At 40.0% G+C, this 27,736-nt stretch overlaps 1 protein-coding gene across 1 annotated transcript in view; it reads right to left on the reverse strand.

Moving 5' to 3' along the window:
* Positions 1-27,736, reverse strand: part of DNAH3 (dynein axonemal heavy chain 3) — a 211,811-nt gene that overhangs the window by 132,514 nt on the left and 51,561 nt on the right. The window contains 8 exon segments of the mRNA XM_036824136.1: positions 2,075-2,189; positions 4,938-4,970; positions 6,236-6,269; positions 6,272-6,288; positions 6,920-6,924; positions 10,348-10,559; positions 21,398-21,542; positions 22,329-22,482. Coding sequence (XP_036680031.1) covers positions 2,075-2,189; positions 4,938-4,970; positions 6,236-6,269; positions 6,272-6,288; positions 6,920-6,924; positions 10,348-10,559; positions 21,398-21,542; positions 22,329-22,482 — 715 coding nt within the window.

A 27,736-nucleotide genomic window follows, 5' to 3' on the forward strand; every position in this document is an offset into this window, starting at 1 on the left:
CAGCCCCACAGCCTCTAGCAGTATCTAATCCAATCAGATCCTGTAACACCAAGTTGCTGGGACACATGGTCACCTGGTCTTGCTGGGAGAGGCCCCCAGTTCTCCTCCCTCCCACTGGCTTGTCTACAGTTCTTAGTCAAGTGAAATCAAGGCATCAAGACAAAAAGGAAAAGAAGTCACAAAAGGATAACATGCAGCCTGGGGGAGGGAGGAGTATGGGAGCCTTTAGGGTTTTAGTTCTCAATCCACACTGCACTTTAGAAAAGCCAGGGGTGCCTTAAAAATACAGATGCTCAGGCCAGAGTGATATTGTGATTTATAATAAGAAACATATTTGGTCTTTGTTGCCGGCACAGCTCCTAAAACCCTTGGAATTTCCTAAGGGATGAGAGCAATAAAGGCATCTTTTATTTTGTTATTGAGGTGGCTTTTTGGACCACACCTAAGGTTGGGGGCTGGTTGCCAGGAGAGCCAACCCTGTGATTAGAGGGTTGAAACTTTTATTTCTACCATCCTGACCTCCTGGGAGGGGAACAGGGATAGAGACTGAGTTCAATCACCAGTGGCCAATGATTTAATCAATTATGCCAAAGTAATGAAGCCTCTATAAAAACACAAAAGGAGAGGGTTCAGAGAGCTTCTGAGCTGGTGAACACGTAGAGATTTGGGGAGAGTGGCATGCTCAGAGAGAGCATGGAAGCCTCACACCACTTCCCCATAGGCATTCCATCTGGTTGTTCCTGGGTCCTATATCCTTTTATAACAATCCAGTGATCTAGTAAGTAAACTGCTTCTCTGAGTTCTAACAAATTAATTGAACCCAAGGAGGGTGTCGTTGGGACCTCCAATCTATAGCTGGTCGGTCAGAAGCACAGGTGATACCCTGGGCTTGAGACTGGCATCTGAATGGGGGAGTGAGGGGGTTTGCAGTCTTGTAGGACTGAACCCTTACCCTGTGGGATCTGATGCCATCTCCAGGTAGATAGTGTCAGAGTTGAGTGGAATTGGAAGGCACCCAGCTGGTGTCAGAGAATTGCATGGTGGTGTGGGAACTCCAGCCACCCACCCCAAACACACACACATTGGAACTGAGTGACCAGAAGTGTACCAGGGTTGAAATGCACTGGTTTAAGAGCTGACGGCCTGCAGTATGTGAGTTTCTGCCTGTTGCCTCCATGATTTACAGCTCACCCAAGCAGCAAGTCCTACCCATGGCCCATCCCAAGAGCAAGCCAGACCCCGGAGATGGCTGAGCAAACCCTTCAGGTTTACGCACCTCCACAGGCACTCTGTGAACTTGTATGTTTTCTACAAGTGCCAGTGACAAGAAAGTCTACAGCTTGCTCTTCAAAATGTGGTCCAGAGACCACAGCTTCAGTATTATCTGGGAGCTTGCTGGAACTGCAGAACCTCAGGCCCCAGCCAAAACCTGTTGAATCAGAACCTGCACTTTAGAAAGATTCTCAGGTGATTCCCGCACTTAATATAATAACACTGGAGAAGTGCTAAGTATTGTCTACCTCAGGTACACTTCTGAGGGACCTGGGGTGCCCTCCTGGGGAGATGCTAATTCAGGAGGCTTGCTCAGCTCCTTTCCAACAGAAAGCTTGTTGCTCTGAATCAAAAGGCCTTTCTCATTTGAAAATGCATCCCTCCATGGTGTCTGGGAGGAAGGCTGACTGGCACAGGAAGGCGGACAGGAGGAAACAATCTGATACAACGGCATAGTGATTATAGACAACAATACTGTATTAAAAACTTCAACGCTGCTAAGAGACTAGACCTTAATTATCCTACCACAAAAAAGGAAGGATAATTATGTGAGGTGATAGAGGTGTTAGCTAGGGTGGTAATCATACTGCAATACGTAAAAGTATTACATCAACACACTGTACACTGTAAACTTACACAATGTTATATGTCAATTATATCTCAATAAAAAATTCGAAAACAGATTAGTTAGAGATCCTTCTTCTTTGAGTTCTGTTGCGGTTCTGAAACGAATCCCTTCAGAAATTTACTACAGAATAAATGGGCTGCTCTCAGGGGGCCAAACAGTTGGACTGAGACTCACCGTGTCCCTGTACTTCACGAAGTTGAACGTCATGTTAACCCAGTCTAACTTCATTTTCTCCAAGTTTTTCTCCAGAGAGTATTCCTTACTGGCAGCTGCACCAATGGGCTCCAGTCTAAAGAGAGAACACAGCGACAGTAACATCAACGGAGGAGGCCTCAAAACACATCAAAGGAGGAATTTCAGCTCAGCCATTAGAGAAATTTAAAAAGCCTTTAATTTTACTAAAATGTTTACCATCCTACTCTAATATTTACCAGCTATCTCCAGTGTTTTGCAGGGTTTCTTTACACTTGGCACTAGTGACTTTTTGGGCTGTGTTATGCGCTGAATTGTATCCCTCCAAAAATCATATGTTGAAGTCTTAACCAGCAGTACCTCAGAATATGAGGTGCCCTATTTGGACGTAGGGTCTTTAAAGAGGTAGTTAAGTTAAAATGAGGTCATTAGTGTGGGTCCTAATCCAATATAACTGGTGTCCTTATAAGAAGAGGAGATTAAGACACAGATACGCACAGAGGGAAGACCATGTGAGGACACAGGGAGAAGGTACCCATCTGCAAGTCAAGGAGAGAGGCCTCAGAAGAAATCAACCCCCTGAAAACCTTGACCTTGGACTTCCAACCTCCAGAATTGTGAGAAAATAAGTTTCTGTTGCTTAAGCCTACGGTATTTGTTATAGCAGCCCTAGAAAACTAATACAGGTTGGATAATTCTTTGGTGTGGGGGGCTGTCCTGTGCACTGCAGGATGCATAGCAGCATCCTTGGCCTCTACCCACTCGATGCCAGTGGCTGACTCCCCCAGTCCCCACCTCTTGCCAGTCGTGCCAACCAAAAATGTCTCCAGATGTTGCCAAGTGTCCCCTGGGGGTGGATACCCCCAGTTGAGAACAACTGTTTTAAGGCCATTAAAACAAGACTTCCTTTTCCCCTTTTCATTTACTCCTTATTATTCCTATTTACTTCAGAATTATTATTGACTTCTTATTCAGGTCTTAGACCTTCTGTTAATTTATATGATGGCTTTTTTCCCACTCCCTGTCCCTACCTTTTAAAAAAACACCTGCTATTTTCCTGATGCACTGGGTCCATCCATCTACAGCCCCTCTGTTCTATAGAAAGGGGGAGGGAGGGAGAGAAGGGGAAGATGAATTCCTTTCTTGTTTCCACAGGAGAGCTGGGTACTAAATGCAGGTGTGGTTAAAAAATTGGGAAGCAAAGGTTTTGGAGGGAAAAGGAGGGATTATTCTCTCTGCCTCAGCACTGTCTTTCATTGTATCCTCGACCATCTGGTCTTTACTTACACGTCAGGAAACTGAAGCCCAGAGGAAGCAAGTGACAGGTCCAAAGCCACACACACAGCTGGGGAGTGCCAGAACCAGTTCCTCTGACTCCTAATCTGGTGTTTCTTCCTCCCCTACTATGTGCCTTCTCCTCTCTGTCAGAGGAGCAAAAGAATTGCTCACATGTGGTCAGCCAAACAGTGCAACTAAGTAGAGCTGAAAACCCTTATCTAGCCTCATGTAGGGAGGTAGAAGAGGCACGGATAATGCCAGACAATGACTGATCAACACCTCAGCAGCATGGTCTTCATTCTAAATGTGGCCTTCTTGGGAGACAACCAAACTGAGCGTGCATATAGAGAATAATAAAGGCAGGTGCCAATCCAGATGAGTATGAGACAAACAGGCTGGCGGTGTGGCCATGACCAAGTCACTTGACAGGCTTTCAGTCCCCATCTGCTTATATCAAGCATTGTTGGTAAAATTAAATAAGATAAAATGCTTGTAATGTGCCTTACGACTTATAATTATGCAAATAATTGCACAGAGGAGGAATTAATGAGGTTGGGAGTCCATGAAGTATATCGAGTTGACCTTATCCAAATGTACTCAAGATGCTCACTAACGGTGAGCTGTGATAAAACTGCCTTAACTATGGGATAGTGGGATACAAGGAACATCACACTTCACCAATAGGTAGTAGCTGAGAACTTAGACGTTAAATCAGTTCAGGTTACATGCCTTATCTTATAATCCTCACAATAACTCCAATCACCTAGCTACTATTATTATTTCCATTTTACAGATAAGGAGACGGGGCAGATAGAGGTAAACAACTTGGCCAAGGCATCACCACTTCTAGATTTGTCACAGCTGAGCACGTTGGCATGAAGCATGGCAGTGTGCTGTGTATCTGCTCAGTCTCTGTCTCCTTTGATGGGTTTATCTTTTCAGGCAGTAAAGGGTAATGGTTAAGGCTCTGAAGTCAGCTAGCCTGGGCTCGGGTCTTGGTTCTTGTGACCTTTGGATATTTGCTTAATCTCTCTAATCAATTTATTCTCTCATCTGTAAAATGTGAATAAAATTAGCTAGAATATTAGGGTGTTGTGATGGATAAGTTGGTTAATTCATATAAAATGCTCAGTGCAGCAAAAGTGTTCTAGAGCTGGTATTTCTTGGGAACATCTTATTGGGGAAATTGAGGCCCTTTAATAAAATAACATAAACCTGGTACAAATGCATGTGTCTTGTATGATATCACTTATATGTGGAATTTTTAAAAATGGTACAAATGAACTTACTAACAAAACAGAAATAGAGTCACAGATGTAGAAAACAACCTTATGGTTACCAGGGGGGAAAGGGGGAGGGATAAATTGGGATATTGGGATTGACATATACACACTACTATATATAAAATAGATAACTAATAAGGACCTACTGTATAGCACAGGAAACTTTACTCAATATTCTGTAATGGCCTATACAGAATCTAAAAAATTGTGGATACATGTATATGTATAACTGATTCACTTTGCTGTACAGCAGAAAGTAACACAACATTGTAAATCAGCTATACTCCAATAAAAATTTAAAAAAATAAAATAAAAGCCTGTGTCTGTAGGCCTGCTCCTTAAAGAGGGACAGGAGTGGTGGTATTGGGGGTCATCAGAGTATTCAGGTAGCAGACAGATTTGGGGGCCCGGAAGGACCTTAGATTAGGTGCTTGCTCTGCCCCAGTATAAAGGAAGGGCTTTCAAACTCTAGCAGGCATCATTATTGCCTAGGGCAGCGCTGTCTATTCGAAATATAACCTGAGCCGCATATGTCATTTCAAAGTTTCTGGCAGCCAATTTAACACAAGTAAAAAGAAACTATTTTACTTAACTCAATAAATCCAAAATATTATCATTTCAACATACAATCAATATTTAAAATAATTAGATATTTTGCTTTTTTTCCCCCCTTAATAAGTCTTTGAAATCCAGCCTATATTTTACACATTCAGCACATCAAATTCAGAATAGCTACATTTCAAAGGCTGAGTAGCCACACGTGGCTAGTGGCTCCTGCACTGGATAGCGCTGATATGGAGGATTTGTTTAAACCCAGATTTCAGCTTTCAATCCCCCGAATTTCTGATTCAGCAGATCGGGGTAGGGCCTGAGAATGTGCATTTCTAACACGTTCCCAGGTGATGCGGATGCCTCTGGTCTGGGGTCACAGTCTGAGAACCTCATGTGTTGAGTGAGAACCAAACCCAGTTGCCTAACAGGGTCTCTAGTCTTAGCAACACATCTCCCCACGCATCACCCTGAAGGAAGTGTGGAAAAACAAACAGGGTCCTGAGAATCTCTGGTCCTAAAAACAGCAGTTCAAATAGTTCAAATTCTCACATATGAACTCCAGCGGCATTTGGAGAAGGAGAGAAAGCAAGTGAAGAGATCTCTCATTTGACCATATTTCATAAAATTTTAGAGCTCAGAGAGCCACTCCTCTTTGTTGCTGTTGTTTGTTTAAAGAGGAAGAAACTGAGGCCCAGAAAGGTGAAATGGTTTTGCCCAAAGTCACTGAGAGCTGGGCTTGGAGCTCAGGTTCAGAGAACTATTATAAAAAATTTCTTTTTGAAATAAAATCTCTGACTCAATTTTCTAGTCATAATCTGACATCAACTCTGCAGCTGGAAATGAAAAGCTTCACCCAGCAGCTAGTCAGCTTGAAGTAGAGTTTACTCTAAACCAGAATGAGAAAAAGCAGCCTGCTATGAGGCATTCAGTCCATACAACAGTGAGAAGTTATAGATACTTTTGACGAAAAAACTTTTCTGAAGGGAGAAGCCTTATTTTCAATGAATTTGCCCAAATCCAAATTCCATGCATATTTGAGAGGCAAGTCGTTTCAGTGGGCTTTATTCATAGCCGACAATCTCACTATATCTGCAAAGAGAAAAAACAAGTGTGTATTGTCCAAGGTAGTGTTGTCCAGTAGACTTTCTGTGATGATTGAAATGTTCTCTATCTGTGCTGTCTTGTGCAGGAGCCACCAGTCACATTCAGCTGTTGAGCACTGGAAAGTGGCTAGTGTGACTGAGGAACTGATTTTCAAATTTTATTAATTTTACTTAATTTATATTTAAATAGCTACGTATTAGCTAGTGGCTACTGAATTGGAACAGCGCAAGGGTCTAAGGTTTTGGGTGGTGGCCTAGGGCCCCACCCTGCGTTGTGTCTGGTTTGCTGGGGGTTGTTCTCCCACCAGGAACTTGGCATATAATGCAAACTTGTGGGGCACGTTACAGGCTCACAACCAGGTCTGGTTGTTTTTGTGCTCCCAGGGTTGATGAGTGCAAAACCTGGTCCATGACAGAAGCTGCTTAGCATTGCTGAATAAAAGGAGGAAGTCACGAGTAAATGGGACAGGCAGATTCCCAAATCCTGTGATCTGAGGATGTTGGGAAGGAGGAAGGCTCCCCCACCAAAACCTCCTTTCCAACCCAGTGTGGCTAACTTGTTGGAAATGTTCGCACCTGTGCCCATTCCTTTGTGTAAATATTACCCCAACCTTATCTTTTAAGTGCAAATATCCCTGTGAAGGTCTTTGATGAAGTCTCTGATGGCTTTGCACATTTTTCTCAGGGACTGAGAGATCCGCGCCAGTACGAGGGTTATGTGTGCTCAAGAAGAGCACAGGGGTTAACTGGATGAGGCTCTGTAAAAAAACCTCACCTACTGCCCAGTTTTTTCTCTGTCCAGCTCCAGCAGGACTAAAGAATGTCAGAGCAGGAAGAGACATGAAAGTCACATCATGTTCTGTCTTATTCAGCCCTGTGGTCCCTGGGGCCTGATATGCAGTAGGCTATCATAAGCACTTGTGGAGTGAAAGCATGAGTGAACCAGCTAATTCAAACAGATTCCAATCTGGTTCTGGAGGTCACCTGGAGGACCACCGAGGTAATGGAAATAATAAAATAATTAACATTTATTGAGGGCTTATTACGTGGTAGGCTGGTTTTAAGAGCTTTATATACTTATTTCATTCTCCCAACATGGTGAGGAAGTACTGGGTATATTATTACTCCCATTTTACATACAAGGAAACTAAGACAAAGAAATGAAGTTTATGATCATCTAGCTAATAGACCATAATAGCCATTGCAGAATTGGGACTTGCATCTGATTCTGACTCCAAAGCTCTCATCCATCATATGCTAGTGTTTCCTGCAGGTCTTCTATGTATAATTGTGCATATTATATACTGCATAACTCTAGAAAGTACAATTCCCACTGTAGTGCACAAAAATAGCATTCCCTAGAGCATAACTACACAATTATTCCTGGTGGCCCAGGGCTCTCATTTATTCTCTAATACCTGCAAGTATGGCTTAGAACAACACAGTAGCTATCTCTAGGATTAAATGACATAACTGTGTAAAGCACTTGACATAGTAAATACTTGGCCTATGGAAGGACTCAGAGATCTGTAGTTTTATTTTTTAAATTGCTTTTGTTAATTATAGAGATTAACAGGCATCTGGTTTTCTAATTCTAAGAAACTGAAGTTATGCTGTCCAATATGTAGCCACTAACCCCTTGTAGCTACTGAGAACTTGAAATGCATCTAGTCCATATCAAAATGTGCTGTAGGTAAAAGCACACCGTATTTCGAAGACTTAGTATGAAAACTGTAATGTAAAAGATCACATTAACATTTTTATACTGATTACTTATTGAACTGATAATGATTTAGATATGTTTGGTTAAATCTCTTCATACAATTTATTTCACCTTGTTTATACTTTAAAAAATGTGGCTACTAGAAACTTTAAAATTATACATATGTTCATAGTATATTTCCACTGGGCAGCAGTGTCCTAGAAGGCCAGCTTTGGTACATATCAGTGCAGTGTTACCTTGTTCCATCCTGTTTTAAAGCACAGTAGCAATAAAGTCTATGTCTCAAATACGGAGACTAGCCTTTCCTGCTTAAGTTCTGGGAAATAGTCAGAAATCTCAATACAACCACCTCATGACCCCAGAAGATCCATCTTGTAGCCTTGAGAGCCACAGGTGGTTTAGCCTACAGAGCCCCCTGCCAGAGCCAACTCTGTGCACAGGGATCTCCTGAGTTAGGCATTAGAACTGAGAATGCTTCCCCAAGCCTGGGGCTATCACTGGGCTGGCTTGTTGTGTGACCTACAGGCAGAAATGGGCTCTGAGTGGGGGCAACCCTGAGGGTATCTTGTGGCCTTTGTCCTTTCTGTGCTTATCTTCAACTGTTTAGCCCATTGAGATCCCACTGTAGGTGCTCTTTACTCAGGAGCCACCTTACCTCTGGCCTATAGTAAGTGGAATATAGTATATTTCATTCTTATCTATAGCTCACTGCCCCCTACTGTCCACTCCCTCTCTCTGACCTGATATTTCTTGCCCTCTTTTCACACATCAAGGCTGAGTCAAAAAGACCTAGATTCCAATTCTCTTCCCCACCCCTCACTGGCCACGTGACAATTTATTGTCCCTACTTCAAAGGGTTGTTGGGAGGATGAAATGAGAGAATCCGCATAAAGTATATAACAGTACCCAGTACAAAGTTGGTACTCAATACACTTTAGTTATTATTGTTATTATTATTTTAATTCCAGGGAATTTTTTACCCCAATCTGTCCATCTAAGTGGCCTATAAATGAGAATTATTAATGTCTAGGAATGGTTGGGATTTTTAAAGTGCCCATGTGTGAGAATACTGTCATCACAGGGGGGAGCACCAGATGGAGGGGATGGCTTTCTGAGCACCCCTAGAGCACCGTCTAAATGCCATTGATGAGGGCACTTTCTATAATGTCATCTCATGGAGAGACCTAGCACTGCTGGAGGGCACCTGTCTACCTAACTCTCTAAACGGTCAAAGCTCTAGTCAGGCTAGATCCGCAGGGAGAGGCACCCTATGAGTACCAAGCGAGGGCAGCTGCCGCTGTGCAGATCCCTCTGCTGGGGCAGCTCAAGACCCAAAGTCTACCAGATGACCTTTGCTCTGCCTTCTTTACATCTTTGCTTAAGTCTTGAATTTCAAGGCTTTCTGGAAAATTGAAAGCAGCTCCTCTCTACGGAAAAAATCTTGAATCTCTCACATATCAAGATCTCCGTTGTCCCAGGGAGATCAAAATACTCCTAATGGTTATGCTCTCAGACTCAGTCCTTCTAGAGACAATGTCCTCAGTCTTGTGCATGGTTCCTGGAGAGGGAATTTCAGGCCCAGTCAGAGAGGAATTTGCCTACGGAGAGCCAGTCTCTTCTTCACCTCCACACAGAGCAATTCCCTGGTAGAAGATGTTTCAAGGCCATTGCTAGCTCTTGAATGTGACAATTATTTTAGAAACACAGTGAGTTTTCTTTCTTCTGTTTAGTATTCATACTACATTTATCACCCTCACACTTGGTTGCTTATAAAAATCCCATCATTTTTAGGGAGAATATTTATTATTCTCATTTATAGACTCAAAGGGCTGAAAAAAGAGTGCAAAATTACTTCTGAACATAGCCTGCTGGTTGAGGAAGCTGAAGTAGGAATCATCTGGCATTGTTAGGAGCCCCCAGGGATAAATGTGACTTTCTCTTTTGTGTAGCCTAGGATAAGGAACAAATCCAGGCCCCTCCCATTGTAATTCAACACCCTAATCACCTTTTAGGATGCTGAACAGCCATTTGCTTAGGAAAGCAGATTAGGAGAGCCTTTGTGGCCACTGGCTGGAAAAATACTCAACCACCAGCAATGGGGTCCCCAAAGAAAAGGATCGGCCTGTTTATGTGGAGAGGCAGGAAGTTATTCCCTTTCTTCAAAAGGCTATCACCCCCTTTACTACTCTCTTGGCCTCAAGTAGATTCTCCTTTTAGAAAGAAGAAGCTTGACCCATTAATGGTCCCTGCCTTCCAAAGGGCTACCAGGACCAGGGATGCGCTGGCCTGACTGGGGCGGGGGGCAGTGACAGGGACCTGCTGCCAGTGCCGGTCTTTCATCCCTGGGTTGCAGGAAATGCTGAGGATAGGGATGTGCTGCTTGAATTTATCAATCTTGATTTTCACATTCTCTGCTAAGCGCCTGGGTGCAGGCAAGTCAGCTAAGGTCTTGGTCAATTTATATATCGTCCTCCACATATTCCCTATTTCCTCCATGATTTCCTCAGCATTCAGTGAAAAGAGGGGTCCTGAAATAGAAAAGATGGGGTGAGGGAAAGGTCAGATCACCAAGTAGTGTTAGTCACATGTACCTTTAATTCCCTGAATTTAGAATTGTGTCTATGGTATGGATATTGGAACAAGCACAGGCTTTAGAGTTGGGTCTGAAACCTCTACTTAGCCACTGAAGCCTTGGGGATACTGACTGAACTTTTCTAAGCCTCAGCAGTCTCACCTGTGACACAGGGGTAATACTGGATACCTTGGAGGGTGACTGTAAAAATTACATGAGGTAAGTAAAGTGGCTAACATATTGCCTGGCATACAATGCAAGAGTAGTTAGGGAACCAATTGTTAGCATAAGTTATAGATGCTATTATAGAAGTATCAAAACGTGCTTCACAAATGCTGTGAAATATTAACAACTGGGGAATGTGGATGAATAGGGACATAGGAGTTAACTGTACAGTTCTGACAGCTTTTATGTAAGTTTGAAATTATTTAAAAATAGATTATCTTTAAAACAGAAAATGACACCTCATTTATAAAAAAAAAAAAAACTTCACCAAAACATTCATTCTCTTCTCCTCCTTTTCTTTTACAGGTATCTTTTAGCATTTGGGTTTTCACATTCAGCCTTTCCATGCTGCTGCTTCCTTCCCCTTTGTTATTTCAAATTAGTATTAACTCTTGCATTATGATGTTGCTAATTAACTCAAAAACACTTTTCTTTCAGGGCTGCCAAGACTAAAAATAGATTCATTCATATAGCTTCATTAATTAATAACATGCTTTATCAACCTAACATTTTTTGTTAAGTAATAAAATATTAAAATTTTTTAAAAAGAAGAAAAGAAATATGTATGACTTCCATACAATATATAAAAAGAATAATACACCATGTCCACGTGGGGTTTATTGGAGGAATGCAAGGTTGATTTAATATTTGAAAATCAAGCAATGTAATATACCATATTAACAGTCGAAAGAAGGAAAATCACATAATGTAAATTGATGCAGCAAAAGCATTTGACAAAATCCAATATCCATTCATGATAAAAATCTATAAACAAACTAGGAATACAAGAGAACTTCCTCAATCTGATAAAGGGCACCCTATAAAAACCTACACTAACATTACATTTTTGTATATATTAAATACGTACAGCTTTTTATATGTTAATCATACAAAAAAAGTGGTTTAAAAAAATAAAAACTTGTTTAAAAAAATAAAAGCAAAAACCCCATTATACTTAATGGTGAAAGATGGAATACTTTCTCCATAAGATCAGAAACAAGGCAAGGATTTTTATTCTCATAACTCAATTAACAGAAAGACAGCTGGAAAAATCCAAAAATACTTGGAAATTAAGCTACATACTTCTTAATAACACATGAGTCAAAGAAGAAATATCAAGAGAAATTTAAAAACATTTTGAGCTAAATGAAAATAAAAATTAACATCAAAAGCTGTGGGATGTCACAGCCAATATAATACTCAATGGTGAAAAGCTGAAAGCATTCCTGCTAAAATCCAGAAGAAGACAAAGATGCCCACTCTCATCACTTCTATTCAGCATAGTATTGGAAGTCCTAGGCACAGGAATCAGACAAGAAAAAGAAATAAAAGGTATCCAGATTGGAAGGAAAGAGGTAAAATTGTCATTATATGCAGATGACATGATACTTTATATAGAAAACCCTGAGGATTCCACTCAAAAACTACTAGAACTGATAAACGAATTCAGCAAGGTAGCAGGGTACAAGATTAACATACAGAAATTGGTTGCATTTCTTTACACTAACAATGAAATATCAGGATGGGAATGTAAAAAAAAAATCCTTTTTAAAATCGCATCCAAAAAAATAAAATACCGTAAGTCCCCTACATACGAACCTTCAAGTTGCGAACTTTCAAAGATGAGAATGTGCATTCACATGTCCAATCACGTAAGTTAGTTCATGTGTCTGGCATATACTGTCACGTGTGTGCATCTTCTACAACTGGTTGTGCTTTTGTGTACTTTACTGTACAGTACTGTATAGAGTACAGCAGTACAGTATCACTGGATCATTTTTTAAAGTGGGTAGATAGAATTGAATCCAGCAAGGAACCAGAACCTGTGCCATCAACGTCAGGCATGAGTGAAATTGCGGCTTGCCCACCATCTCCTATTGCTGATGATCCTTCAGCTCTACCATCTCCCACCTCCTCTCCCTCCTCTAGTCAGTAACTCTTCTTGCCTGTTCACTCGATGTCAGCCACTGTATGCCAGCTGTTTTACTGTACTACTGTACTTTTCAAGGTACTGTACTGTAAGATTAAAAATGTTTTCTTTGTTTTTTGTGTTTGTTTGTTATGTATTATTTGTGTGAAAAGTATTATAAACCTATTACAGTATAGTACTATATAGCCGATTGTGTTAGTTGGGTACTTAGGCTAACTTTGTTGGACTTATGAACAAATTGGATTTATGAACATGCTCTCAGAACGCAGCTTGTTCGTATGCAGGGGACTTACTGTACGTAGGAATAAACCTGAGAAAGGAGGTAAGAGACTGAGAACTATAAAACATTAATAAAGGAAACTGAAGATGATCCAAAGAAATGGAAAGATATCCCATGCTCTTAGACAGGAAGAATTAATACTGTTAAAATGGCCATACTACCCAAAGCAATCTATAGATTTAACGTGATCCCTATCAAATTACCCATGACTTTTTTCACAGAACTAGAACAAATAATCCTGAAATTTATATAGAACCATAAAAGACCCAGAATTGCCAAAGCAATCCTGAGGAAAAGAACAAAGCAAGAGGCATAACCCTCCCAGACGTCAGACAATACTACAAAGCTGCAGTAATGAAAACAGCGTGATTATTGGCACAGAAACAGACATATGGAATGGAACAGAATAGACAGCCCAGAAATAAACCCGCATACCTACAGTCAATTAATCTTCAACAAAGGAGGCAAGAATATACAATGGCAAAAAAGACAGTCACTTCAGCAAGTGGTGTTGGAAAAGTTGGACGACCACATGTAAATCAATGAAGTTAGAACACACCCTGACACCATACACAAAAATAAACTCAAAATGGATTAAAGGCTTAATATAAGACATGACACCATAAAACTCCTAGAAGAGAACATAGGCAAAACATTCTCTGACAGAAATCATACCAATGTTTTCTTAGGTCAGTCTCCCAAGGCAATAGAAATAAAAGCAAAAATAAACAATGGGACCTAATCAAACTTACAAGCTTTTGTATAGCAAGGGAAACCATAAACAAAATGAATGACTGACAAGGGCTTAATTTCCAAAACATACAAACAGCTCATACAACTCAAAAACAAAAAACCAAACAACCCAATCAAAAAATGGGCAGAAGCACTAAATAGATATTTCTCCAAAGAAGACATACAGATGGCCAAAAAGCACATGAAAAGATGCTCAATATAGCTAATTATTAGAGGACTGCAAATCAAAACTACGATGAGGTACCACCTCACTGATCAGAATGGCCATCATTAAAAAATCTACAAATAATAAATGCTGGAGAAAAGGGAACCCACCTACATTGTTGGTGGGAATGTAAACTGGGGCAGCCACTATGGAAAACAGTAAGGAGACTCCTCAAAAAACTTAAAATAGAGTTGTCATATGATCCAGCAATCCCATTCCTGGGCATATATCCAGACAAAACTATAATTCAAAAAGATACATGCAAGGCTTCCCTGGTAGCGCAGTGGTTAAGAATCCACCTGCCGATGCAGGGGACACAGGTTCTACCCCTGGTCCGGGAAGATTCCACATGCTGCAGAGCAACTAAGCCTGTGCACCACAACTACTGAGCCTGCACGCTAGAGGCCACGAGCCACAACTACTGAGCCCATGTGACACAACTACTGAAGCCCGCGTGCCTAGAGCCCATGCTCCGCAACAACAGAAACCACCACAATGAGAAGCCCGCGCACCGCAACGAAGAGTAACCCCTGCTTGCTGCAACTAGAGAAAGCCCGTGCACAGCAACGAAGACCCAAAGCAGCCAAATTAATTAATTAATTAATTAATTAATTAATTTTAAAAAAGATACATGCACCCCCCCTGTTCATAGCAGCAGTATTCACAATAGCCAAGACATGGAAACAACCTAAATGTCCATCAACAGATGAATGGGTAAAGAAGAGGTGGTACATATACACAATGCAATATTACTCAGCCATAAAAAAGAATGAAATAATGTAATTTGCAGCAGTATGGATGGACCTAGAGATTTTCATAGTAAATGAAGTAAGTCAGAAAGAGAAAGACAAATACCCCATGATATCACTTATATGTAGAATCTAAAATATGACACAAATGAACTTATCTACAAAACAGAAACAGACTCACAGACATAGAGAACAGACTTGTGGTCACCATGGGGGAGGGTGGTGAGGGAGGGATGGACTGGGAGTTTGGGATTAACAGATGCAAACTATTATACATAGAATAGATAAACAACAAGGTCCTACTGTATAGCACAGGGAACTATATTCAATATCCTGTAATAAACCATAATGGAAAAGAATATGAAAAAGAATGTTATATATAACTGAATCACTTTGCTGTACAGCAGAAATTAACATAACATTGTAAATCATCTATACACCAATAAAATAAATTTTTAAAAAGTTGTGGGATACAAGGAAAGAAGTATTTAGAGGAAAATTTATAGCATTGAATATATATATTAGAAAAAACCTAAAATCAATAATCTATGCTTCCACTTTAGGAAACTATTAAAAAAGAGCATATTAAATCCAAAGTGAGGGCTTCCCTGGTAGCGCAGTGGTTAAGAATCCGCCTGCCAGTGCAGGGGACAAGGGTTCGAGTCCTGGTCCGGGAAGATCCCACATGCTGCGGAGCAACTAAGCCCATGCGCCACAACTACTGAGCCTGCACTCTAGAGCCCGTGAGCCACAACTACCGAGCCCGCGTGCCACAACTACTAAAGCCCGCACACCTAGAGCCTGTGCTCCGCAACAAGAGAAGCCACCACAATGAGAAGCCTGTGCACCACAACGGAAGAGTAGTCCCCACTCGCCGCAATTAGAGAAAGCCTGCGCACAGCAACGAAGACCCAACGCAGCCAAAAATAAATAAATAAATAAATTTATTTTTAAAAAATAAATCCAAAGTAAGCAGAAGAAAAGAAATAATAAAATGAAAACCTGGTTCTTTTAAAAGATCAATAAAATTGATAAATAGCTAGCTAGGTTAACAAAGAAAAAAGAAAAGACACAAATTACTGACATCAGAAATGAAAGAGGAGACATCATTGCACATCTCATGCACATTAAAAGGATAATAAAAGAAGACCATGAAATACTCTATGATCACAAATTTGATAACCTAGATTAAACAGACCAATTCCTTGAAAGATACAATTTGCCAAAATTCACACAAGGAGAAACAAACAATCTGAATTGGCCTATATTTATTTAGAAATTGAATCAATAATTAATAACTTTCCAAAACAGAAAGCATCAGGCCCAGATGATGGTGAATTCTGCCAAACATTTAAGAAAGGAAAAATACCAATTTTTGTACAATCTCTTCCAGGAGACAGAAGCAGAAATACTTCCTAACTCATTCTATGAGGCCAGTACTATCCTAATACCAAAACCAGACAAAGACATTACAAGAAAAGGAAACTAAAGACCAATACCTCTCATGAACATAGATGCAAGAATCCTCAACAAAATGTTAGCAAATTGTATCCACCTATATATATATTATACATTAACATATATATAAAATTATACACCGCAATCAATTGGGACTTATTCCTCGCATGTAAAGTTGTTTCAATGTTTGAAAATCAATTAATATAATTCATCACATCAACAGGCAATTGAAGAAAAATCACATGATCACATCAATAGATTCAGAAAAAGCATCTGAAAAAAATCCAATAGCCATTCATAATAAAAACTCTCAGCAAATAAGGGATAGAGGAGAAATTCCTCAACTTGATAAAGAACATCTACAAAAACCTACAGCTAATATCATACTTAATGGTAAGAAACTAGAATCTTTCCTGCTAAGATCAGGAACACAGCAAGAATGTTCCCTCTCACCACTCCATTTTCAACAGCATTTTGTGGTAGTCCTAGATAATGCAATATGACAAGAATAGGAAATGAAAGGTATACAGACTGGGAAAGAAGACAAAAAACTTTGTTTGCAGATGACATGATCACCTACATAGAAAATATGAAAGAACCAACAGCAAAAAGAAACCTCCTGAAACTAATTCACAATTATAGCAAGGTTGCAGTATACATGGTTAATACACAAAAGTTAATTGCTTTCCTATATATTATTAATGAACAGTGGATTTGAAATTAAAAACATATCCATTTACATTAGCACCCCCAAAATTGAAATACTTAGGTGTAAATCTAACAAAATATGTACAATGTCTATATAAGGAAAACTATAAAACTCTAATGAAAGAAATCAAAGAAGAAAATAAATGGAGAAAAATTTAATGTTCATGGATAAGAAGATTCAATATTGTCAAGATGTCAGTTTTTTCCAACTTGATCTACAGATTCAACACAGTCCCAATCAAAATCCCAACAAATTTTTTTTAGATACTGACAAACTGATTCTAAAGTTTATATGGAGACATTAAAGACCCAGAATAGCCAATATAATATTAAAGGAGAAGCATAAAGTTGGGGGACTGACATTATCCAGCTTCAAGACTTACCACATAGTTACAATAATCAAATGTGGTACTGGCAAAAGAATAGACATATAGGTCAATGGAACAGAATAGAGAGCCCAGAAATAAGATCCACAATAGCCGACTGATCTTTCACAAAGAAGCAAAGGCAATACAATGGAGAAATGAAACTTTCCAACAAATAGTTTTAGAACAACTGGATATCTACATGCAAAAAAATGAATGTAGAGGGACTTCCCTGGTGTCGCAGTGGTTGAGAATCTGCCTGCCAATGCAGGGGACACGGGTTCGATCCCTGGTCTGGGAGGATCCCACATGCCATGGAGCAACAAAGCCCGTGTGCCACAACTACTGAGCCTGTGCTCTAGGGCCCGCATGCTGCACCTACTGAGCCTGCGCACCACAACTACTGAAGCCCACGTGCCTAGAGTCTGTGTTCCACAACAAGAGAAGCCACCGCAATGAGAAGCCCACACACTGCAATGAAGAGAAGCCCCCACTCACCACATCTAGAGAAAGCCCACATGCAGCAACGAAGACCCAATGCAGCCAAAAAAAAAAATGAATGTAGATGGAGACTGTACATCCTTGACAAAAATTAATCAAAAATTAATCAAAATGGATCATGGACTTAAATGTAAAATGCAAAACTATAAAACTTCTAGAAGATAACATAGCAGAAAAATCTAGATGACCTTGGGTTTGGTGATAAATTTTTAGATACAATGCTAAAGGCATGATCTATGAAAGAAATGACAAACTAGACTTTATTAAAATTAAAAACTTCTGCTTTGTGAAAGACACTGTCAAAAGACTGAAAAGACAGGCCAAAGACTAGTAGAAAAAATTGCAAAAGACATATCTGATAGAGGATTGCTGTCCAAAATATATAAAGAACTCTTAAAACTCAACAGTAAGAAAACAAACTTAATTTAAAAATGGGCAAACCCCCTCCCCCAACCCCAACTGTTTTAATATACACTAGCAATGACCAATTAGAAACTGAGGGGCTTCCCTGGTGGCGCAGTGGTTGAGAATCTGCCTGCCAATGCAGGGGACACGGGTTCGAGCCCTGGTCTGGGAAGATCCCACATGCCACGGAGCAACTGGGCCCGTGAGCCACAATTACTGAGCCTGCGCGTCTGGAGCCTGTGCTCCGCAACAAGAGAGGCCGCGATGGTGAGAGGCCCGCGCACCGCGATGAAGAGTGGTCCCCACTTGCCGCAACTAGAGAAAGCCCTCGCACAGAAACGAAGACTCAACACAGTCATAAATAAATAAATTAATTAAAAAAAAAAAAAAGTAAAAGTAGAAACTGAAATTTAAAAACATATAGCTCTATAAAAAGAAATACATATAAATTTAACAAAACACATATAGGATCTGTACGCTAAAACCTACAAAACACTGACAAAAAGAAGTCAAAGAAGAGCAAAATAATTAGATGTACAATGTCCATGGATTGGATGATTCAATTAAAGATGTCAGTTCTCTCCAAACTGATTTAACACATTTCCAATCAAAATTCCAGCAGGTTTCTTATATATATAAATAAGCTGATTCACAAATTTTATGTAAAAGATATAAAGACAAAGGCACTGTAATAGTCATAATAAAATTTGAAAAAGAGATTGAAGTTATATGACAGTCTCAAAAAGACAAAACTATAGTAACAATGAAGAGATCAATAGTTGCCAGGTGTAGGGAGAGTGTGATTATGAAGGGGTAGTACAGGGAAGTTTATTGAAGTCATGGAACTGTTCCATTTTCTGATTGTGGTGAATCAATACATATGTTAAAATTCAGAGAACTGTATGTCAAAAATATCATTTTTACTGTATATGAATTTAAAAAATAAAATATAAAAAATTTAAAATACATTGTCTCTTTCCAACAAAAAAACTTGCTAAATTATAAATACTTCCTTAACACCAGAACTATTTGGTGCCTCAACCAACAAAAAGCATCATGTTTAAAGGTGACACTCTGGGGACTTCCCTGGCGGTCCAGTGGTTAAGACTTTGCCTTCCAATGCAGGGGGTGAGGATTCGATCCCTCGTAGGGGAGATAAGATCCCACATGCCTCGGGGCCAAAAAACCAAAACATAAAACAGAAGCAATATTGTAACAAATTCAAAAGAGACTTTAAAAATGGTTCACATCAAAAAAATCCAAAATAAATAAATAAATAAAGGTGACACTCTGGAAGAATTCCTATTAAAATCAGGAATAAGACAAAGGTGCCATTATTAACTACTGTTTAATTTGGAGGTGCTAGTCAACACAGAAAAGTGAATTTTAAAAGGGGTGTGAAAGTGATAAATAAGGTAAAATATCCTAAATGTATAGATATGATCGAGTACTTCAAAAAATAAAAAGCATCAACAAAAATATTATTCAAAACGGAAAATTATTTAAATAAGGTGGCTTAGTAATAGAGAAAAAGTGGGAGAGCAAATGAATAGCCTTTTATAAAGTAAGGAATTCAACTGACCAATTTTTTTTCTTTTTTTTTTTGGCTGCACGCCATGCAGGATCTTAGTTCCCCAGCCAGGGATGGAACCCGTGCCCCACTCCCTGCAGTGGAAGTGCAGACTCTTAACCACTGGACCGCCAGGGAAGTCCCAGGAATGCTTTTTAATAATGAAAAAGCATACTTAAAAGTTGTGAAAAAGAAAATACCACTTTAAACATCAAATGAGCAAAAAAAGTTCTTAAAGCTATTACTTCCCAAGTTTATTGAGGGTATGAGGAATGGGCCCTCAAATACTGCTAGAAGAATAATAAATTAAAACATGTAACTTTTCTGGAAGGCAATACCAATAACAAAAGCATTTTCTAAAATCCTAATAATTTTTATTACATCCCTTTGATCTAGCCATTTCACTTTTGGTAAATTATCCTAAGAAAATGATCATTATTGTATACTGAAAATTGGCAACAAAGATGTTCATCACAGTTGTTCTTATAATATCGAAGCACTGGACTTCCCTGGTGGCGCAGTGGTTAAGAATCCACCTGCCAATGCAGGGGACATGGGTTCGAGCCCTGATCCGGGGAGATTCCACATGCTGTGGAACAATTAAGCCTGTACACCACAACTACTGAGCCTGCACTCTAGAGCCCGCGAGCCACAACTACTGAGCCCGTGCGCCACAACTACTGAAGCCCGCGTGCCTAGAGCCCGTGCTCTGCAACAAGAGAAGCCACCACAATGAGAAGCCCACGCACTGCAACAAAGAGTAGCCCCCGCTCGCCACAACTAGAGAAAAGCCCGCACGGAACAACAAAGACTCAATGCAGCCAAAAATAAATAAATAAATTAATTAATTTTTAAAAATATTGAAGCACTGGAAATAAGCTAAAGGCTCAACCCTGGAGGTCTCAGATTTTGTCCTCTGCTCCTAAATACTCTCCCCAGGTGATGTCATTGATGGTTTTTAATTGTACTCTTACATATCAATTATTCCCCAATATAAATCCCACCCCCACTATAACTTCAATCCAGACTGATATACTGAACTAATTAATATTCCCATTTGGATGTTTGCAGACACCTAACTCAGTGTATTCAAGCTGATGGTTTTTTCCCAACAAACCTGTCATTTCTCTTATTCAGTGATGGCATTATCCACCAGACTTCCTGAGCTAATAATCTGGAATTCACCCTAGGTGCTTGCCTCTCCCTCTCTGCCCCCTGCCCCATATCAGATCAATCATTAAGTCCTGTTGACTCTACCGCCTCAACCTCTCTCTAGTGTCCAGGATCTATAGTAAAAGAGGTAGTTTACAGATATCTATGGCACTCTGGCCTTTCTTGCATCAGCGTAATAGGGGAACTGCCATCTTATTCTCCCACCACCTGCCTCTCTGAGTCACTACCCAACCCGTGGCTGTGGGTGGCTGCCTATTCTATTTTACCCTAGCAATAGATCTGGTGCTTTGATCCCCACCTTCCATCATTATCACATCAGAAAAATTTAACTATGGTTGCCTTAATCCAGAATATGAGAATATGATAAAAAGTATAGCCAGAATCTGAGGTCCCAATCTTATTTCAGAACTGGCTGGATTGAATCTGCTACCCCATCGCTATCCTGCCCCAGCAGAGTGAGAATGCGGTATACCATTCATCCATTCCTCCGACTTGATGCTAAACTCGTAGGCTGTCACCCACAGCTGCTCGTAAGGCACTTTGTTGGTCATCACGGTTTGTAGAAGAGGGAAGGTACTCTTCTCCTTTTCCAACAGCTCCTCCTCCTTATTGATCAACTGCAGGGCAAAAGGGGATGCTGTTTATTGGGTGGGTGGTTCTCCTGAACCCTAGAAGCCACCATGGCAAGTTCCCCAGTGCTTTGAAAACCAAGTTGAGGAAGATGCGTGTTCATCTGGAGAGTAAGACAGGAAAATAAGGCATGAACTCAAGCAAGAATGTCCCTGTGCTACCTCTGAGGGCCATAGCAGCTGAGATCTAGCTGGGGGAAACTTTATGATAATTTGCCACTTGCTCCATCACCTTGGCTCCAACTGTATCATATCCATATCCCCATTTTCCCAATTTTCATATATACTTTAGTTAAAGTACATATGAAACTGTTAACACAATGTTGCCTTCTTGTGCTGAATTGCCTCAAAGGTAAGAACTTTAATGATTAAAGAACTTACTAGTGAACTTCAGGGCAAGTTACTTAGCTTCTCCAAGACTTAGTTCTCCCATTTTAAATAGGGATAAGTGAAGATACAGTACCTACCACAAAGGTTTATTATGGATATTAAGTGATATATCACATATGAAGTCCTTTGCACATTGTGCACATAATACATGCTCAACACATGTGAGCAATTATTCCATTATAATTCTTCTTTGTGTACTCAGTGACTAACCAAAAAGCTGGTATAATGTAGGGGTGTGGAAAAAGGTAGTTGAAAGCACCAATGAAAGAACTGGTCAATCAACTAATACTATCCACCTGACAGGTGATGTTAGGAAAACACAAAACCAAGGGCCAGAACCAGCAGAGCAGTACAGTCATAAGTCCCCATCCCAAGACCCCAAACCTCAAATTCCACCAGCGCTTGATCTAGATTCTTTGAAAGCTCATTAAGCTTTTCAACATTGTTCTTCATTTCTTCTGTAGTCATCACTTCACGTTTCCTAAAACCTTCCAGTTCCTTGTTGTAGCCCTCAAGTTTTGCCTCAAATTCTGAGCATCTGAAAGTAAAGACAGCCCAATCACATTTGGACTTTCCATTTATCAGCATTGCTCACCCAATTCAAGCCTAGGGAGAATTTGATCTTCTGATACAATGTATGTAAAACTTATAAATATATGTTATTATATATAACTTGTAATCCCACCTCCCAGAGACAGCTGCTTTGAACCTATGGTGGTTAAATATTTCCAGATGTTTCTCATAGAGGTAAATATATATTAAAAATATATATTATAGTACATATGCTATATAATATATACATGTATAAAATTTATGTATATACATATTATTCATTTATCCATTAGGCATTTATTATTAAGTGCCTAATATCAAGAACTGTTCTAGGCATCAGGAATGTATTTGTGAAGTACACTATGAAGCTCCCTACCCTCATGGAGCTTGTATTTTAGTTTGGGGAAACCCAGACAGTAAACATATATGAATGAATGAATGAATGGATGAATGGACAGACAGATGGATGGATGGATAAATCCATACATAGATAAAAATGAAATAAGATATTTCTGATAGTGATAAATGTTCTGAAGAAAATAGAACAGGGCAGAGTGCCTAGTGGATGCAAGTGAAGGGCTAATTTAGCTAGAGTGATCAGGGAAGACTTTTCCAGAGATTTATCTACTTCATCCATATTATCAACAAAGCAGTTCTCAAATTTACTTCTCCCTTTTCCTAACGAGGTAAATTAACACAGTGTTAAGTGGACAGGTTCTAGAGCTGGACAGGTTAGGTTCAAATCCCTACATTGCAACACAGTAGCTATGTGACCTTGGTCAAGTCCTTTAACCTCTGTATGCCTCAGCTAAAGAAAACAGGGATGTATGATAAAGTACCTACTTTAGTATTTAATAAGCTAACATATACAAAATGCTCAGAATTAAGCCTGGTACATAATAATCACTATAAAAATGTTTAGTCTCATTCACTAGAATTTAAACTCTATCAATGCAGTTTTAACCTCCTTATTGCCTTTTTGTATCTCCAGCACTTAGAAGAGTGTCTGGCATAAAACAATCAATACTCATTGAATGAATAAGGGGATTTGCCATTCAGAACAGCTATAGTAACATACCATAAATTTGGCTATTATCTTAAGAACACTTAATTCTGTTATGGCAGTTTTTATGTTCTTTTTTTCTTAAAAGTAATTTAAGAGAGTTAATTTTCAATGGTTTGATTTGGGTTTTATTTCTAATTGCACTGTGTGGTAAGCAGCCTCTGGTAAGGTCCCCAAAGAGCCACACCTCCTGGTACTTCATATCCTTCTGTAACTGTCTCCTTTTGAGTTGGGATAGACCTAGTAACTCACTTCTAACAAAGAATATGGCAAAAGTGATGGGATGTTACTCCCAAGATTAGGTTACAAAAAGACTGTGACTTTCTCTCTGTCTCTCTCCCTCTCTCTCTTTCTCTCTCTCTGAAGGAAGCCAGCTGCCATGTTATGAGCTACTCTATGGAGAGGTCCATATAGCAAGGAATAGAGGGAAGTTTCTGGCCAACAGAATATGAGGAGCTGAATCCTACTAACAATCATGTGAGTGAGCCTGGATGTAGATCCTCACCCAGCTGAGCCCTAAGATGAGACTGCAGCCTTGGCTGACATTCTGACTGCAACTTCATAAGAGACCTTGAGCCAGAGGTATACTGCTAAGCTGCACCTAGATTTCTGACCCACAGAAACTGTGAGATAATGAATGTTTGATGTTTTAAGTTGCTATTTTTCAGAATGATTTGTCATGCAGAAATAGATAACTAATACACACTATTATAACAGATTATGGCCAATATCGTTTCTGCTTCTTTAAATATTTTTTCTTGGGAAGGGGTTCCTAAAATATGGTCAATTTTTGTAAATGTTCTAAGGACATTTTTTAAAATAAATTTATTTATTTATTTATTTATTTTTGGCTGTGTTGGGTCTTCGTTGCCGCGTGCGGGCTTTCTCTAGTTATGGCGAGCAGGGGCTACTCTTCGTTGCAGTGTGCAGGCTTCTCATTGCAGTGGCTTCTCTTGTTGCAAAGCATGGGTTCTAGCATGCGGGCTTCAGTAGTTGTGGCACACGGGCTCAGTAGTTGTGGCTTGCAGGCTGTAGAGTGCAGGCTCAGTAGCTGTGGTGCACAAGCTTAGTTGTTCCACAGCATGTGGGATATCCCCGGACCAGGGATCGAACCCGTGTTCCTGCATTGGCAGGCAGAGTCTTAACCACTGCGCCACCAGGGAGGTCCCCTAAGGACATTTTTTTTTAATTAATTAATTTATTTATTTATTTTTGGCAGTGTTGGGTCTTCGTTTCTGTGCAAGGGCTTTCTCTAGTTGCGGCGAGCGGGGGCCACTCTTCATCGCGGTGCGTGGGCCTCTCACTGTCGCGGCCTCTCTTGTTGCGGAGCACAGGCTCCAGACGCGCAGGCTCAGTAGTTGTGGCTCACGGGCCTATTTGCTCCGCAGCATGTGGGATCTTCCCAGACCACGGCTCGAACCCGTGTTCCCTGCATTGGCAGGCAGATTCTCAACCACTGCGCCACCATGGAAGCCCCCTAAGGGCATTTAAGAATAGTTTTTTCCATTGTAGAGTAGAAGGTTTGATACATATCCAACAAATTAAGGTTCTTAATTATTTACTTCCATTACCTCCTTATTCAAGTTTCACTTCATTTATTTTTAATTAATTATTTGATATAAAAGGGTTGATGACTGCTTTAACATTATTTCACCCACCTAAGTAACCATGTTTGAATCACTAATGTTTTTGCCTTGACTTTGACTCTATCTGATATTAATATGGCTGACTCCGTTTTCTTTTTCCTCATATTTGCATGCAGTACTCTTGCTCACAGACAAACTTAAATTTTCTTTGCTACCTATTTGCACAGGAGATCAGGGACAAAGATTAGTAACAGGATTTAAATCAGTTATTAAAATTTTATAGGAAATACAGAGGACAGAGGAACATATTAAATGACACCACAGAGGTGCAATCAGGAAAGTCTAGATCTGGGGACAAAAGACTTGGTTTCTTTGATAAATAAATTACAAGGAAAAAACCAAAGGAGATGGAGGGGGGACCTACAGATAAAAGGAAATCTAAGAGACATGTAAACCAATTGTAATGCTGTAGACATTTTTGAATTCTGATTCAAGTAAACAAAACATAAAAAGAAAAAATTAATTAGATCATTTTGGTACCCAGATTAAAAACCATCAGTGACTTTCTACCATACTTAATAAGGAACCCAAACTCATTACCATGACTTCAAGGATGTGCTCCTCTAACTCTTCAGCCTCCTTTTATAGCTACTCTCCTTCTTAGGCAAAGGTATTCCCATGGTGGAGCCATTGCTCACACTATGCTCGATGCCTGGACAGGACCCCCTCCTACTCTCTCCCTCCCCACATCTTCCCTTAATGGGATCCTTCTCATCCTTCAAGTCTTATTTACATGAGCCCTTCCCTGACTTGCCCATTGAATGCAATCACTGTGCTCTGTTTCCCTGTTCTTTTCCTTCATAGAACTTCTGTATTTATCTGCTTTATCTTCCATCTCCCATGCCCCTTTTGTTCTCTGTATCCTCAGAGAAGAGGAATGGAGACAGGAGCCCAAGAGGAAACTGGGCAAGGTGGCCACTGCCACCCTCTCCTTCCCCTGATTGTTTTTCACCAAAGTCTTAAGGATTCAGAGATAGAGAACGTAAGTGCTATGAAAGACAGCCTGCTTCTTCTCAGATTTTTGTTTTGTAATAATCTCTGATTTCAGACTCTGGTAGGTATTAATTTTAGAGAATATCCTTACTGGAAAAAAGTCTCATTCATTCACTCATTCATTCACTCATCAAAAGAGTAAGCACCTGCTATTTGCAAGGCATTGTGCTCTATCTGGATCCCAGAACACAATCTGGGTACTCCCCCTAAGGCACCTTTCTTTCTTCCCAGAAGGTGCACTCTTATGGCAAAGAGCAGCTCACATTCCTGAGATGTCCGTCATGTATATTCCAGATCACTTCCAGGCCCGTGGAACCTAGCACTGAGTGGAACAAAATGAGGGGAAAGCTGATTCTCCTGTTATCTACACAATTAGGTGCTGCTGGGTGCCTTTTCACATCGTTAAGATTCTTCTTGAGGCTCCAAACACAGACGCACACACAAAGATAAATCTCTGATAAAAGCACTCTTGAATTCTTCCCAGAGGGAAATAGTATACAAACTCAGTGATTATTGTAAAATATTATGATTATTATTGTTTTAAATTTCTTTTTTTTAATTTTATTGAAGTATAGTTGACTGACAATATTATTGATATATTGGTCTCAGGTGTATAACACAGTGATTTGATATTTTTATAGATTATACACCATACAAAGTTATTATAAAATATTGACTCTATTCCTTGTGCTGTGCATTACATCCCTGTAACATAACTGACAGTTTGTACTGTTTATAACTGACAGTTTGTACTATTTTAAATTTTTTATAATTGCTTAGCACATTACAGTTTCTAAAGTGCTTTCATGTCCATAATATATACATATATAAATGTATGTCATTAGTAAATAGTAGATACTCAGGAAAGTCAGTTAAGTAAATTGAGTTCTATATGTGGGACCACCTGGAGTCTATGGGAGAATAATGCAAGAATTTTAAAATGGTGGATTGGTCAGAATTCTGGCAGGAAATAGAATTCACTCTGATGTTCAAAGAAAGAGACTTTAATTAAGGGACTACTTACAGAGGTGAGATGTGGGTAGGGTTAAAGGAACAAAGAGGGGAGAGTGAAGCACCCAGAGACTAGCCTCAGAGGGAAGCCATTATGATCCCTAGGGCTGAGGGGACAATGAGAACTGGAACCACGGAGGAGCAAGAACTGTCATCCAGGAGGGAGGCAGCTACCGGCCAGAGCCCCAGGAACAAGCAGGGAGGGAGAGGGGAAGAAGCCCAGCAGTCCCTCTCTAACCTCCTGAGTGCTCTCCACTGGCCTGGCCCTGTCTGGATCCAATAGACACGGGAGCCAGAGGCTACAGACTGCAGGTATCAGCCAACCAGGCATGGAGTGGACAGAGGAAAGGTGGAAAAGAAACTGGGAGAGGGAGTGGGGACAGCAAGTGGAGAAAAATAAGCATTGAAGCCAAAAAATTATCGTGGGCTGGAAAAATAAGGTCAAGTCTCTTAGAGAGGGAATGGGATTGTTTCCACAGAAGATGAATGAATAAATGAATATTGTTAAGCCCTCCTCAAAGGTTTTT

The sequence above is a fragment of the Balaenoptera musculus genome, chromosome 15, assembly GCF_009873245.2.
Source record: "Balaenoptera musculus isolate JJ_BM4_2016_0621 chromosome 15, mBalMus1.pri.v3, whole genome shotgun sequence".
NCBI classification, from domain to species: Eukaryota; Metazoa; Chordata; class Mammalia; order Artiodactyla; family Balaenopteridae; genus Balaenoptera; species Balaenoptera musculus.